Here is a 15,271-nt window from a genome sequence, read left to right as displayed (position 1 = left end):
GCCCGTTGGCTGCCCGCAGAGGCAGAGAGACCCAGTGGCAGCTGACAGAGACATACAGGCCCAGCGGCAGAGACAAGTGGACGCAGGTAGGCCTGTGGCAGCGGGCCACAGGGGTGGACAGGCCCGGGGACAGAGATGAGCGGACGCAGCTTGGAACGGGGATGCCCCTAGCCCCAACACCTGGGGAAGAGGCTATCTCCGTGGGTCAGAACCAGGGCGAGTCTGGGCACTCCTTCTGGGGACAACCCAGGGCCCAGCTGCTGATCCTGTGAAACCCAACAACTTGGAGGTGTTGGTGAGACTACCCTGCTCAGCTGAAACCCATCTGAGAGAGGATTCAGATGCCTACAGTTTGAAGTCTGAAGAAACAAGATCAGCTGAGGAGTTGACAAATGAACAAAACGTGACCTGGGAACACAGAAGAAGGCGCTTACCCAGCCACTAAACCAGATCACCAGAATCATAAGTATATAATTCACCGACTGAAATCAGCTGTCCCTGAAGAAACAGCCCAATAGCACCAATTTAACCAAGAACCCCTACTAAACCAAGACTAAAAATTAGAACAAGAGAGGCACTCTCAGACACAGACACCACCTGCACCGCACAGAGGAAAAGATGAGTAGACGCCAGTGCAAAAATACAGGCAACAACATAAAGACCTATATGGCAACATCAGAACCTAGTGATTCTACACCTACAAGACCTAAACATACCATGACAGAAGAAACAGAAGAGATCAACCCTAAAAATGACTTTAAGAAGATGATAGAGGCCCTTAAAGAAGAAATAAAACATTCCCTCAATGAGGAAATAAAAACTTTCCTTAAAGAGGAAATGAAAAACTACCTTAAAGAGGAAATAAAAACTTTCCTTAAAGAGGAAATGAAAAACTCTCTTAAAGAGGAAATAAAAACTTCCCTTAAAGAGGAAATGAAAAACTCCATTAAAGAGGAAATAAAAAACTCCCTTAAAGAAATGGAAGAAAAAATGAACAAAAAATGGGAAGAAATCAAATCAAGCCAAGAAAAAGCAATTAAACAGATGAAAGAAACATTCCAAGATCTGAAAAATGAATTTGAGACAATAAAGAAAACACATGCTGAGGGAATGCTGGAAATAGAAATCCTGACAAAACGAACAGGAACTACAGAAACAAGCATAACCAACCGATTGCAAGAGATGGAACAGAGAATCTCTGACACTGAAGACATGATAGAGAAAATAGATTCGTCAGTCAAAGAAAATACTAAAGACAAAAAAGTCGTAACACAAAACGTCCAGGAAATTTGGGACACCATGAAAAGACCAAATCTAAGAATAATAGGGATAGAAGAAGGAGAAGAATACCAACTCAAAGGCACAGAAAATATATTCAACAAAATCATAGAAGAAAACTTTCCTAACCTAAAGAAAGAAATACCTATGAAGATACAAGAAGCTTACAGAACACCGAATAGGCTGGATCCAAAAAAAAAGTCCCCTCGCCACATAATAATCAAAACACTAAACACACAGAACAAAGAAAAAATATTAAGAGCCGCAAAGGAAAAAGACCAAGTAACATATAAAGGTAAACCCATCAGAATAACACCAGACTACTCAATAGAGATTATGAAAGCTAGAAGATCATGGACAAATCTCATGCAGACACTAAGAGACCACGGATGCCAACCCAGACTATTATACCCAGCAAAACTCTTAATCACCATAGGCGGAGTAAACAAAATATTCCAGGATAAAACCAGATTTAATCAATACCTGTCTACAAACCCAGCCCTACAGAAAGCACTAGAAGGGAAAATTCAACCCAAAGAAGCTAAACACATCCATGAAAAATCAAGCAATAGATAATCCCACACCAACATACACCACAGAAGAAACAAGCTGGTGTAGCTATCCTAATATCTAGAGAAAAAGGATGTTTCAAAAGAGAAGAAGTCTTGTGGCAATGCCTCAGTGGTCTAGGTAATTACCAGAACTCGGAAAAGTTGGTTGAACTTGGGAATGACTGGGAGGCCAAAGATTTAAAAAGCAGAAGATTCTCTCAAGATACAAGTTGTGTGATAATAGTGTGTTTTGTGTGGGTGAATGAGAATTTGTAAATGTTGAATTCTAGGCTTCGACAATCATTGTCAGTGCAGATTAAGTTGCAAGTATTTATGTTCTAAAACTTAAATTATAAAGCTAGTTACGTCTTTCTAACAACTAGTTTTAATGTTTATGAGCATATTTTACCTACATTACCTTTTCAGGATGTTGAGAAAGATGCATCACAAGCACAGGCTGGAGGCTGGGGCCTAGATGGTTTTGAGGAAGAGGTCTTGGTGGACTCTTTCATAGAGCAAAGGGAAGCAATGCCTTCTGGGAAATGAGCTAAGTTTTAATCTAGTCTTTAAGATTAGAAGTCAAAAACAAAAATATTAAGGAAAGGAAAACCTAATTGATCTTTGAAGTATTGTTATGTGGAATTGAGTGGGACTTTTGAGGCCTTTCTTCCAGAAAACAAGGACTTGGTTGTCAGGCCTATATTAGGCCTAAACCTTGGTGCCATGTAGTTGTACTTAAATCATTTCAATGGAAAGTTTCTTAGTGGTTGGATCTTCTAGTGCAGTTTGGAGTTCTTCCATTTGAAAAATGTGATATTTGCATGGGATTGTTTGAATCTTGTTTTTTAGTCCCTCCCCATCACCATAGTCTGAAGGTAGATTTTTCTCTTGATAAAGGAACAAAAAAGGTGAACATCTTGTTTGTAAATAGGTATCTAGTAACTAGTGGTGAACTTGAAATGGTAGAATTCTTTAAAGCCTAATTCTAGGTAGCCTTAAGAAAATGTATCTTAATTATTTTTGAACTTGTATTCACCTTGTTTTTTTCAAATATCTTAAGTTATATTTTCTTTTTCAGAGCTGCTTCTTATTTGGGGCTACTTTTTTTTTTTAACTGAGGCGTAATTCATAAAAGGGTATATTGTTTTGATGAGATTTTTTACAACTATGGCTGGATGTCTTTCTTTAGTCTTCCAAGAAGGGCCATTTTACTTTTTTAGAGTTACTTTTTAAAGTCATGAGGTCAACAACTTGGACTACTATGCATGTAAGTGCTAATGCAAATTAAAGCCCAAGTTGACCTCCAGCAGCAGTTCCTTCTATGCTAACAGTGAGAGAACACTTTGCCTGTTAGGATACTGTTACTCGTGGACTGATGCTGAAGAAACCCCTCCCCCTATTTTGTTTTTTGCAAAAATCAAGGTATATTCTAGGGTTTCCTGGTTGACCTCAACAGATAAACTGAGATGATAGTCTTAGTTCAGAAATGATCTGAATGTAGATTTACAGTCTACGTGTACAGTTGGCTAAGTGAGATCGCTTTCACAGTTCTGCATGTATCCCATTGGCTCCCCATTAGTCACTGAACTCTTAAAACTGGTATTGTAACATTATCACAATGTTTTGCGCCAATTTTATAAACTTTACAGTGCAATATGTGTTCCTTTTCTGAGGCAAACCAAAGGTATATTTCTCAAGCTTCTGCTGCTATCAGCAGCGTTGATGGAGGATTTTTTTTACATTTGTAATAGATAGAAATAAACCAGAAAAAAAAGTGGTTGAGGAAAAGGTGAACACTGCAAGAATACTCAAAAGGGCTGAGAGTTGCAAATGCCAAGAATGGCTTTGCATAGTAAATGGAATAGAACAGCTCTGAACTATAGCTTACTTTTCCTGGTTTGGTCTGACAGAATGATTGAATGCTTTTGTACAAAAATCAGAGCCTTAAAAACAAGGATTTGGTCAGATTGTAAAATGGTGTGCCACTTTGGCAAAACAGTTTGGTGGTTGGTCAAAATGCAAAACATTGTTACTCTGTTACTCAACAATTCTACCCTTAGGAATATACCCTCAAACTACTGAAATGTACACCTATGAAACATGTACATGAATGTTTACAGCAGTGTGTTGCTAATAGTAAAAAAGTTAAAACAACTCAAATAGCTATCAAATACTGGAGAGAAATAAAATGTGGCTTATTCATACAATAGAATATTATTAAGACATAAAAATGAATGAGAAACTGACAGATTAAATGACTTTGGTGAACCTTCATAATTTCATTTGTAGATCTTTCCATTTCTAATTTATAAATACATTTGGGGTTATAAATTATAAATGTACTGTCTCCTGTCAACATTGTATACTTCTATTTGATGATTTCTGTGTCAAACATTATATGGAAATGTTTCCAAGTATTTTCTGTATTAACTGTGAATGAATAGAACAAAATAAATTGCTTGTGATGGAAAAAAAAAGAAAAAAGAAAAAGAAAAAAAAAAGAATTGAAGGTGAGAAAATACTGTATTCAGATATAAATAATGAAATAAATGAACACAACCACAACTTTCAAGGTGAACTGAGAAAGAACCAGTCATGCCCAACACAGTAAACCAGAAAACCACTAATATTAATAGGAAAGAAAGAAGAAAAAGAAAAAACAAGCAATATTAGAACCAGTGAGGAAAACAGTGAAACAATTTATAGAATTCAGAAAATGTTTCTAAAAAATAAATGTAAATTGTTTTAACTTTTTTCTTACAAGCTAGAGACTAGCTGATTGATCAAAAACTAAACACAGCTATTTGTTCTTTCCAAAGACACATCTCACGGGAAAAGGTACACAGGCTGAAGATGAAAGAATGGAAAATATGCACCTAGTAAATGAGATCTGGAAACAACTAGGAATAGCTAATGTATATTTTAGGATTAATTAGAAGAGATAAATAGGTTCATCACTTGTTAGTAAAAAGAAAAATCACTAAAGAAGATGCAATTTTTATAGCCAGTCATGGTGGTGAATGCCTTTAATCACAATATGTAAGTGACAGAGGCAGGCAGATTTCTCTGAGTTTGAGGATAGTCTTTTCTACCTAGTGAGTTCTAGGCAAGGACAGGGCCACACAGTGAGATTCTGCCTCAAAACTGATTGTAAATATATATGTCTTGAATCACAGTACACATAATTTCATAAGAACAAACATTATTGGGCATAAAAAGACAGAAAGACCCAGATATAATAACAGTGAGTGACACCAATACCCATTGTTATATATCATTTAGATTAACAAAAAAGAAGTCAAAGAAACTTCAGAATTAAGTCTCCCCATATATCAAATGGAAATTATAGATATATCTACATAATATTTTACCCAACATGTGTAGACTATACATTCTTTTTAGCAGCCTATGGAATTTTCTCTAAAATCAAGTTATGTTACAAAAAAAGTCTTAACAAATACAAAAACAAGCTCAGAGTAATTTCTGCCGTCAGATCATAATGTAATAAAAAACCTAAAAATCAATAGCAAGAGAAGCTATAGAAACATAAAATTAAACAATAGATTCCTCAGTAGTCATTGGGTTATTGAAAAAATCAGAGAGGAAATTGAAAAATCCCTAGCATCAAAACCAAATGGAAAGAAAACTTACCAGAATGTTAGGGATACAGCAAAGGTAGTTCTAAGATGGATTTTCTAGCTAATCTGAAACTTGAAAAAGAGGAAAGTTGTAGTCTCACGGCTCTGCTCCTTAGAACTGGCATCACTGTAGGGAAGGAAAGCTGTTCCAGGCCTACTCAGTCATAAACAGGCAACGACTCACCTCCTGACTGATGCAGAATTGACTAACTGAGTACTTACATAAAAACAGAAACAAAACTGAACTTAAGGATGTTCCTCAACCAAAAATGAACTATAGACCAAATTACATGACCATTTATTTGTATAGCATATAATTTCAGCTTCTCCTCTAGAACATATTGTTTATTACAAGGTCTAGAAACTTTCACTTTCTATACCTTTACATTTTGTAACTTTGTGGAGGCAAACTATGTTACTTACTCATTTCCATAGCAAGGACTGTTATATTATGCCAAGAAAACTCTTCTCTGTCTAGTGGTCTTGCAGTCATTAGAGCACCTGTTGTAATGTCAACATAGAAAAATCTCCCAGGGTCGCTGCTTCTGTCGATGGAGTATCTGCAAAGATATGGATTATATAATTATTTTCACTTGGATAAGCATGAGAAAATAGTACATGAGAGAAATGAATACATACACTGTGTTAAAGGTGGCTCAGTCACCTCTGAGCTGTGAATATGTGGAACACTATAGGTTTCATCATGCTTAAGAGAACCTTTTTTTTTTTTAACTACTTCAAGTATCTTACTTAAAAATGAAATAAGCAGAGTACTGAGTACCTTATGGCAATTTCAATGTACACAGAAATTAATTTATGCTATTTACGGTTAAAGCTGCTCCAAGAGTTTTGGGGTACCCTCAATATCAGTCTCTATTTATATATGTTTGAAAGTCAACTGAATTCTTAAATGCTAACCTGGGACTTGGAAAAGCAGAGTACGGTCATGTGGTTCTGCTCCTTAGAACGGGTATCACTGTTGGAAAGGAAGCCTTTGCTCCAGGCGTTCTCACTCATAAACATGGAATGATCCAACTCCCGACTGACACAGAACTTACTAGCTGAAAGTTCCTCATATAGGATTTTAGCAGGATAGAGCAGGTCTATTTAGGTTGCCAGTTATAAATAAAATTGAGTTTTGTGCATTTATGAGGGATGGCCTGTTGGAAACTATCATATGACCTTCAAAATTTGAAGGGCATTGTAAGCAGGTGTTCCATAAAACAGAGGCCATTTTTTGTTCAGGCCACAAGCCTTATCTGTTGTTTCTACCATGTATGTTCAGTCTGGACCAATGTGCATTTTATGTGGGAAAAAGAGGATAGTTGCAGGCACTTAAGCCAGACAATTTTAACCTCTCCAAAGCAAGAATTACATGACTCATTTTGCTGTTGCTCTGTCTTTTGAGTCTTTAGTGAATTTGGTTATGAATAAGATCTGTAATTCTTGTTCAGTCTGATTTGGCAACCTGGTTCCCTCTATTCACCTGAATTATCTCACCTATTCTCTGTCTTGGGAGATGGAGGTAAGTTCATGCACCAGGATGTTTAAAGTAAGACATTTTGATAATTTGCTGTGACTGAGGACCATCATTGAGGCTATCATATGCTCCTTGGTAAAGGTTAGCAATTTCTTATTTTTATTGAGAAATTATATATTTTAGAATATAGCATAACATTTCTCTCTATATATATATCTTATGGAATTAAAAATCAGACTAATTAATGTACACATCATTTCTCCTATTACTTTTATGGCAAGAGCATCTAGAATCCATTTTCCTACATGTTTGAAATATATAATATATAATTAACTAGTTACCTTCTGTATAATAGATCACCACATCTTCTAGTCTAACTAGAACTTTGTTTCCCTTGACCAAAACATTCCCTTTCTCTGCCCATCAGCATTGCTGGCCTTAGCTTATGATAACCACCATTGTCTTTCTTTTATCAGTTCAACCTTTTAGATTCCACATTTAAATAAGATCACAGGGTATTTGCCTTTCTGTGCCTGGCTTATTTCACACAATATCATGTTCTCGAGATTCATTTGTGTTACTACAAATGATAGAATTTCCTTCTTTTTAAAGGCTGAGTGATATTCTCTTGTGTATGTATAAAGTGCCAGATTAAAAAATCCATTCATCTGTTAACGAGCACTTAGGTTGTTTCCATATCTTGGCTTTGTGAGTAATGTGGCAGTTAACATGGAAATGAAGATGCTTCTTCTACATACTGATTGTAATTCCTTTGGATATATGCCCAGAAATAGGATGGCTGGATCATATGATAGTCCTAGTATTTTGAGTAATCACTACACTGTATTTTAAAATGGCTGTGCTAACTTAGATCCTCACCCACAAGGTACAAAGTTTCCCTGTCGTGAACATTCTTTGCTATTTTTCATCTTTTGGGGAACAGACATTCTAATAGGTGAGATTCATTTCATTGTGGTTTTAAGCTATATTTCCCTGAAGGTTAGTGATGTTGAGCTTCCCTCCCCATTCCCCATACATTTGCAAGGTTCTTATGTATTTTCTTTTGAAAAATTGTTTAGGTACTCTGACATTTCTGAAAATAAGATTATTTGTCCTGACATCAAAATACAATACAAAGCAAAAGTAATCGAAACTGTCATATGTTCATAGAAATAAAGACATTGATCAATGGAATAAGGGTGAAAGCCTAGAAATGTTTATATGTTGGGAGCACAAAGGTCCTTGTGCCCACAGATTTTCAGGGAACCCACGAATATTAGCACCCAGGATTAGTCTTTCAAAGGGATAGATATATAATCTGTTTTTTCCAGAAAGCTGGAAATTTGAGGTGATGAATAGCCTGGTGATCTGCATTATCTTTTGGACCAGGTCTTATCAAACTCCTACAACTAGGACCAGGGGTGGCTAGTAATCTAAATGACCCTTACATCTAGAGGCTCCTCAAGCTCCCACAACTAGAACCAGAAGTGGCTAGCCGCCCAAACTGCTGTGGGATATCTTTCTGTATGCTGTGAATATGTGTTGATCACATTGATTGATAAATAAAGCTGTGTTGGCCTATGACAAGACACGATAGAGCCAGGTGGGAAATCCAAGCAGAGATATTGGAGAAGGGTGGAGTCTGGAAAACGCCAGCCACCCACCCAAGGAGCAACATGCCAGCAGATCAGTAATGCTATGACCATGTTGCAGTATATAGATTAATAGAAATGGGTCAATTTAAGATGTAAGAGCTAGCTAGTAATAAACCTGAGCCATCAACCAAACATAATTAATGTAAGCCTCTGAGTGATTATTTTAAAAATGGCTGCAGGACCAGGGAGGGACAGAAAAGCCTCCTCTACAATATCTGCATGCCCCAGACCAGGACAGATTCTTCCTTAGGCTCTTAATCTAGTACAGGGAGCCTATCTCTAGAACCCATCTTCTTGGAAGAAATGACATGTACCATGAGTCCAGTTTCAATGTAATTATGCCTCCTTGTGAATTGGGGATTATATTACAACAGGAAACTTTTTTTTCTTCAAATTGTACTGTATTTTAAATATGCTGACAATGAACCACCTGGCATCAGACTCCCCAAAGTCTTGATCCAGGTTGAGAAGTCAATCAGAACCAAGTTTTCATTCTCATCTCGTCGTGGTTTGCTTCCTTGCCTGGACACCTTCAGGGTTCCCCTCACATATATCTATGAGCCACTCATTGGATTTTTTTTTTTTTTTTTTGTTAAAGATAACAAGAATACATAATGGTGTGAAAGAATCATCCTTGATGACTGGTATTTTGAAAACTGGCTGTCCACATATAGTTGACCCTTATCTGGCACTTTTTCACAATAATCAGCTCAATAATGAAGCATAGACTTAAGATCAGAAACTAAATCCACTAGAAGAAAATTATGTAACATTGGTCTGGGCCGTGATGTCTTGAATGTAACCCCAAAGGCACAGAAGCAGAAAGAGCAAAACCAAACAAATGAAATGACATTGAATGGAAGATTTTGCATAGCAAAGAAAACAATCACAAAATGAAAGAAAACCCAAACTGGGAAGAAGAATAAGGAGCCAGTGTTCAAAATAAAGATGTAGCTTGTTGTTCAAAGACCAGTAATTATAATAGCTCCTGTGTGGTCACTTTGCTGTACATTTAACATGCAGCTTCTCTTAATGTTCTCATATCTTTGAAAATTTATCCTAATCATCAGGCAAGCAAACAAATTTAGGAAAATTAATACACTTTCAACTAAGATTTAAAAACCATCTGTATGGAGTTATAGAGTTCAAAACTTTAATAAAAATTGACAGAAATGGCAGTCTTTGTCTTAAAGTTGTTGAGATGGAGAAATTGCAATTTTCTTAAGAATTTATTTTTATTTTAAATTGTGTGTGTGTGTGTGTGTGTGTGTGTGTGTGTGTGTGTGTGTGTGTGAGTGTGTATGTGTTTTAGGGGGTGACATGCTTGTGAGTAGGTTTCTGAGGAAGCTAGGAGAAAACATTGGTCTCCCAGAGCTGGGGTTAACAGGCAGTCATGAGCCACCTGATGTGAGTACTGGGAGCTCAACTTGGGTTCTCTTCAAGAGGAATGAGCATTCTTAGCCACTGAAGCTTCTCTCCCCTGAAACTGTAATTTTGATAGTAATAATTTTAAGTGCAGTGTTTTGCACACTGCAGCTTGGTGAGCTGTGAAATGAATATGGTTGATTATGATTAGCATTGAAACAAAATGAAATGGAATGAGATACGTGCATGCCAAATTATCACATGTAGTGAGGGTAAATACTGCTACACGTTAAGCTATGTGTGTCTATCTCTAGATCTGTATGTATATGAAACATTTTACTTCAAATGCATACATTTCTGTAGAGATGCATGATTGCTATTTAGAGAGTAGATTTAAAGAGACAGCAGATGACTAAGAGCCCGAGAAATTGGAGTAACTTCAGTTATGAATTCAGATGGAATAACTTCTGTTATGACTTTCCAAGTCTTAGGGAATTTAAAGAAGACAATTAACCTCTCTGCCTGTGATCCTGTTTAACAAACATCTATTATTTGCTAGACTTTGTTTAAAACATCAAATGTAGTGAGTCACTTATCCTCAAAATAACACCACTGGTACACTTTATTATTATTTCTGTTTTATAGATATGACCATTTGGAGACTTAAGAGGTTAAGTCACTTATCCAAGGTCACACTAGTGGGAATCAAATCTAGAGAATTCAGCGTCAGTGTCTGGCACCTTAGCAACACCTACCAGTGCCTTATTGACATATGGATTGTAGAAGACTAGCCAAGAACACAGCTTTACCTCTTCGAGATTAGGCATGATAAGAAATGGTTAAGTTTTAATAAACAGATCCATGTACTTAAAGATTCATTTAAAATGATCTAGGCTGTGCTGTTTTCTTCTGAGTGTATCTGTGACTTATCTTCAAAGTTTATCAGCTGTTTTAAGAGTTGACTTCTTTTTTAGGAACTAGAAGTACTGGCTGGCTAATGATACTGTAATCTTTCAGCTCTGAGACAAGAGAAAAGCCCCACATTTGGTCCACAGAGTACAACCCGGATGGCAGCTCTCCAGGCTGTGGGCATATTGCTGGGGGAGAATAGCCCATGAGGAACCAGAAACCTACCTCACCACAGTGACTATCACAGATGGTGTGGGAAATGGAGTGACAGAAATAACCAAGTCACAGGACCCCTGACAGCAGTGCCTGGTCGACACAGCAGGAGCCTGCCTTAGGGAGCTTCTCTCATCAAGTAGAATCCCCTCTTCAATTTCCCAAGCTAGGCCGCAGTGAGGGAATAATGGCCTTCATTTCTCTGAATGGGGCACTGGGCCAACTTCCAGGGTGCAGGAGAACAAATTGAAAGAGCGGATACAGATGGAAAACAAGGACATTGGGACCTAGTAGTGAATCTTGTATGTGCTTTTCCTGTCTCCATTTGTAACATTCTCACCTATTATGAGGAGAATATGCTTAGCACACACATGCAAAGCTGCCTTGAGCAGACACTGTTGACGTTTGACTGCTTGGATGAGGCCATTCTCTGTCATGAGCAGGCTTGTTGGATTCACACACAGCAGGATGGCACATGAGACCAGGCTGTTTCCATACCAGCAGGAGTTGCTTTTAGTTGCTAAATGGCTCACAATCCTCCTAACTGGAGTTTTTTTTTTATTATTATTTTTCGAGCATTTATCAATGGTAGAAGGGATCTAAGCATTGCAGTTTTCATATGCAAACAACTAAATCTCCAGTGTTTGGGGGATTACGAGTGAATAATGACCAGCGCTTATATCTTAGCACAGCATCAGCTTTTTAGAAAGGAGATTATAAAAGTCCTAGTAATCTTTTAAAAACATTAAATGGCCTTTAATCTGTAATATTTTAACTTTAGGTGATAGGTTGATTTGGGAGGCTATGTAGTATACATTTGCTTTTAATAATCTAAATCATTAAATATTTATAACAAAAATGTACATGAGTTAGTTATGTAACATAATATACAAATTATATTTAAATTTTTATTTTAAAATTGTATTTATAATATTTTGTGTTTGTTGGTCTATGTGAGTGTATTTGCACATTTGTGTGCAGGTGTACACCCCTGTGTTCATATAGAGGGTGTCAGATCCATTGAGAACTGGAGTTAAGAGGCATTTGCAGGTTGCCTATACATTGTTTCTTGGGTTATGAAGTCTGAACTCTGGTGCTCATGATTACTCAGCAAGAGCTCTTAATCACTGAGCCATCTCTCCGGCTCCTCAAATTAACATTTCTATAAAAGGTGAGAATATCATGCATAATTCTATTAACAGGGGGAAGCAATCCCAAATAGCTTAGTAAATAAAGGCCACAGAGTTGACTTTTCAATACTTTTCCTTTTGAGATCTCTTAAGAATCTAGGACCATTGATGTTCCCTGTGGACATAGAGCAATTCTGTGTTGCTTTGGGATGGCACAGAGTCAAGATCCTGATATCTACCAATGGGAGCTCTATTATTTGTTACAAAATTCAGAGGGGAAATTGTGTACGTGACTCCTTGTCTTCTTACTCTATGTCAGGAACCTTGTATTTGCCAGTTTTCTCCCCAAGGATGTAGAGTTCTGCCCCAGAACAGCAAGGGGACCCTGTTCTAGCCTCGGGGTATGTGCTCTTGTATTCATCCTGCTTAGGCTCCTTGGAATAGCCAGGGGCTTCCTTAGAAGCCCCTCATGCTGACAGATGTCTTCAAAGGTCCTAGCTGAAGTGGCATTTTTTGTTAGCTAGACAGGTTTCTTCATCTTATCGGTCTCATTTTGCTGCAGTCATGAATGAATCTTGAACCATGAATGTTTTTTTCTCTCCACTGCCCCCACTGAGATGTCCTGGGATAAAGGCTGTAGTACTGAATCCCAGATACACCCTGTGAAGTTGTGTGTGTGTGTGTGTGTGTGTGTGAGTATGCATGCCCGTGTACTTGATTGCATTCAGTCTCTTGATTTATTTGTTACTCATTATTGTGACTCCTTATCAGACCTTGTTTCCAGTGGTTATTACATAGAGGTCCACAGTCAGAATCTGGGAGATAACATGGAAATATACTGTCCAGTCCATATCTATTTTAGAACTTGAATCTCCTTTCATTTACATTTATGCTTGTTTTATTTCTCTGCCATGAGGTTTTATTCTCTACAGTAGTCCCACATTATCTTCTTTGACAAGAAAACTAACTGCTATCTCATAAAATAATAGATATATAATTAACAAGTCATGATCACAAAGTCATGTGTTTCTGAAAACAGAAATTTATGATGCATCTGTTTCATTGTGTTGTGATTGTTATGGGGACATTATGGTTTCACTTATGTTGTTTTACAACAGAAAGATTAAGGTTGAAATATAAATTTATAAAGTTTTTATAATTCAGAAAAATTTTCTGTTTTTTAAAAATTAAAGAACTAAAATCACTTGTAGCCATTTTGATGCTTGAACATGTAATGTGTTTACTAGTTAGTCAGAGGGAGCAGACTTTCCCCTGGTGGAGTTATTCTCTGGAGAAAATCATTCCTGTTAAACTCCAAAAGCACATTTTCATTAAACACAAACGGCACCAGATGAGGGAAGCGGCCAGGTGACAAAAAAGGCAGTTGATAAATGGGGGTGTGTTCAAAACGTTTTATCTGTACCGAGGCTCCAGATTCATTTTACTGTGTGGCTTTCAACAATTAATGTGACAGATGGCCTCAAACAGCCTTGGAATTCTGATCGTTTGCGAGTCTGGCTTCAGAGGCTTGGCAGTGGCTGTGGAAGGTTGAGGTGTCAGTCTGTCCACCAGCTGTTTGCACTTGCTTCCAGAGTTGACTGGAAACCGCCAAGGCTCTCAGAGAAAGGTTTCAGTCTTGAGGGGAATCATCTCAGTTGCAATCTTTATAGCAAAACATACCTTGGAGAGACAGAGATGGAGGATTATGTGTAGTATAGAGGACTCTCTGGCCAATCTGTCAGTCATCAAAACCACTGACCTTAGGGGGTGTTTCTGTGTCTGTTTTTCTATACTATAAAGAAATATATGGTATATAATATTTTCTTACTTTGTTTTATTTAGTTTTTGAGATCAGGGGCTCACTGTAAATAACTATACAAGGTATCATTTTATAGTTGTATGGCTCTGGCTGTCCTGGATCTCACTCTGTACCTGATGGCCGGCCTCACACTTGAGGTTATCTGTCTTTCTCTGCATCCCAAATGCTGTGACTACAGGTGTGTGCTATCACAACTTGGTCTTCCCATTTGTTTTAAAAGTAGAAATGTCAACGGCTAGTAAATGTGAAAGAATGTGAGTGGATTTTAAAGTACAACAGTCAGTAGTCTTCCTATACACTAGCACTAAACTATCTGACGAAGAAAGCAAGGGAAAAAATCCATTCACCACTACTTAAAATTACCTCGGGCTAGACTAACCTAGGAGAAGTTACAGATCTTCACAGTGAAAACTCTGAAATAGTGAAGAAGGAAACTGAAGAAGAGATTAAAAGATGGAAAATATCCCATGTTCAGATTGGTAGAATTAGTATTGTAAAAATCATCATATTACAGGAAGAGAGCCGAGATCCACCGTAATCCCCATCAGAATTTCAACTACATTCTTCACAGAGCTGCAGAAAAAGCAACCTTTAAATCTATATAGAAGCAAATGGTTTGTTTGTTTGTCTGTTTTTGTTTTTGGAAAGGGTTTCTCTGTGTAGCCCTGGCTCTCCTGGAGCTTGCTTTGTAGATCAGGCTGGCCTTGAACTCACAGAGACCCCCCTGCCTCTGCCTCCTGAAGCAAAATGTTTATGCTCATAGATTGGTGCTGCTGTCAGCTGCTGGGGGGACTATAAGGTCTCATGCCAGGTCAAAACGAGGAGACTAAGGGATTGTTGAATATTCAGCCATAAGAAAGCATCCGAATATACCCTCCAATGCTGAGGGGACATTGTGAAAGAGAGGGACAGGAAGAATGCCAGAGCTGGAAGATGTGATGGAGTATTGAGGAAAGTTGTGCTCTAAGCATGGCATGGCTGTTGCACGCTTGAGTGACAGCAGCTATGATTACCTGGGGAAGATCAGAGCGGTCTACATCTTACCATGGAAGTGGGAGGGCTCATGAGGCCGCATCCCTTTCTACAAATCTATAAGCAATTAATGATTGCTGGGGGAGGGAGAAACATTTTCTTCAGAGGTTTAGCCACTATGAAGATGCCCAAGTTCCTGTAAGCAACTCTCATAAAACTCATCAGGTACCCCTAAGCCAGAGACTACCTCTAACACCAATC

The 15,271-nt window shown here is 37.7% G+C and overlaps 1 protein-coding gene across 2 annotated transcripts in view; it reads right to left on the bottom strand.

The window, feature by feature from the left end:
• The window catches only part of Cdh20 (cadherin 20), a 242,858-nt gene that overhangs the window by 26,558 nt on the left and 201,029 nt on the right, over window positions 1–15,271 (bottom strand). For both annotated transcript variants that reach the window (XM_006994174.4, XM_076547188.1), the window contains one exon: window positions 5,891–6,027. In XM_006994174.4, coding sequence (XP_006994236.1) covers window positions 5,891–6,027 — 137 coding nt within the window. The remainder of the gene's footprint in view (window positions 1–5,890; window positions 6,028–15,271) is intronic.

Source organism: Peromyscus maniculatus, chromosome 11, assembly GCF_049852395.1.
Source record: "Peromyscus maniculatus bairdii isolate BWxNUB_F1_BW_parent chromosome 11, HU_Pman_BW_mat_3.1, whole genome shotgun sequence".
NCBI lineage: Eukaryota > Metazoa > Chordata > Mammalia > Rodentia > Cricetidae > Peromyscus > Peromyscus maniculatus.
Note: the sequence above shows the minus strand (reverse complement) of the source record. Positions and strands in the feature narration are given on the sequence as shown.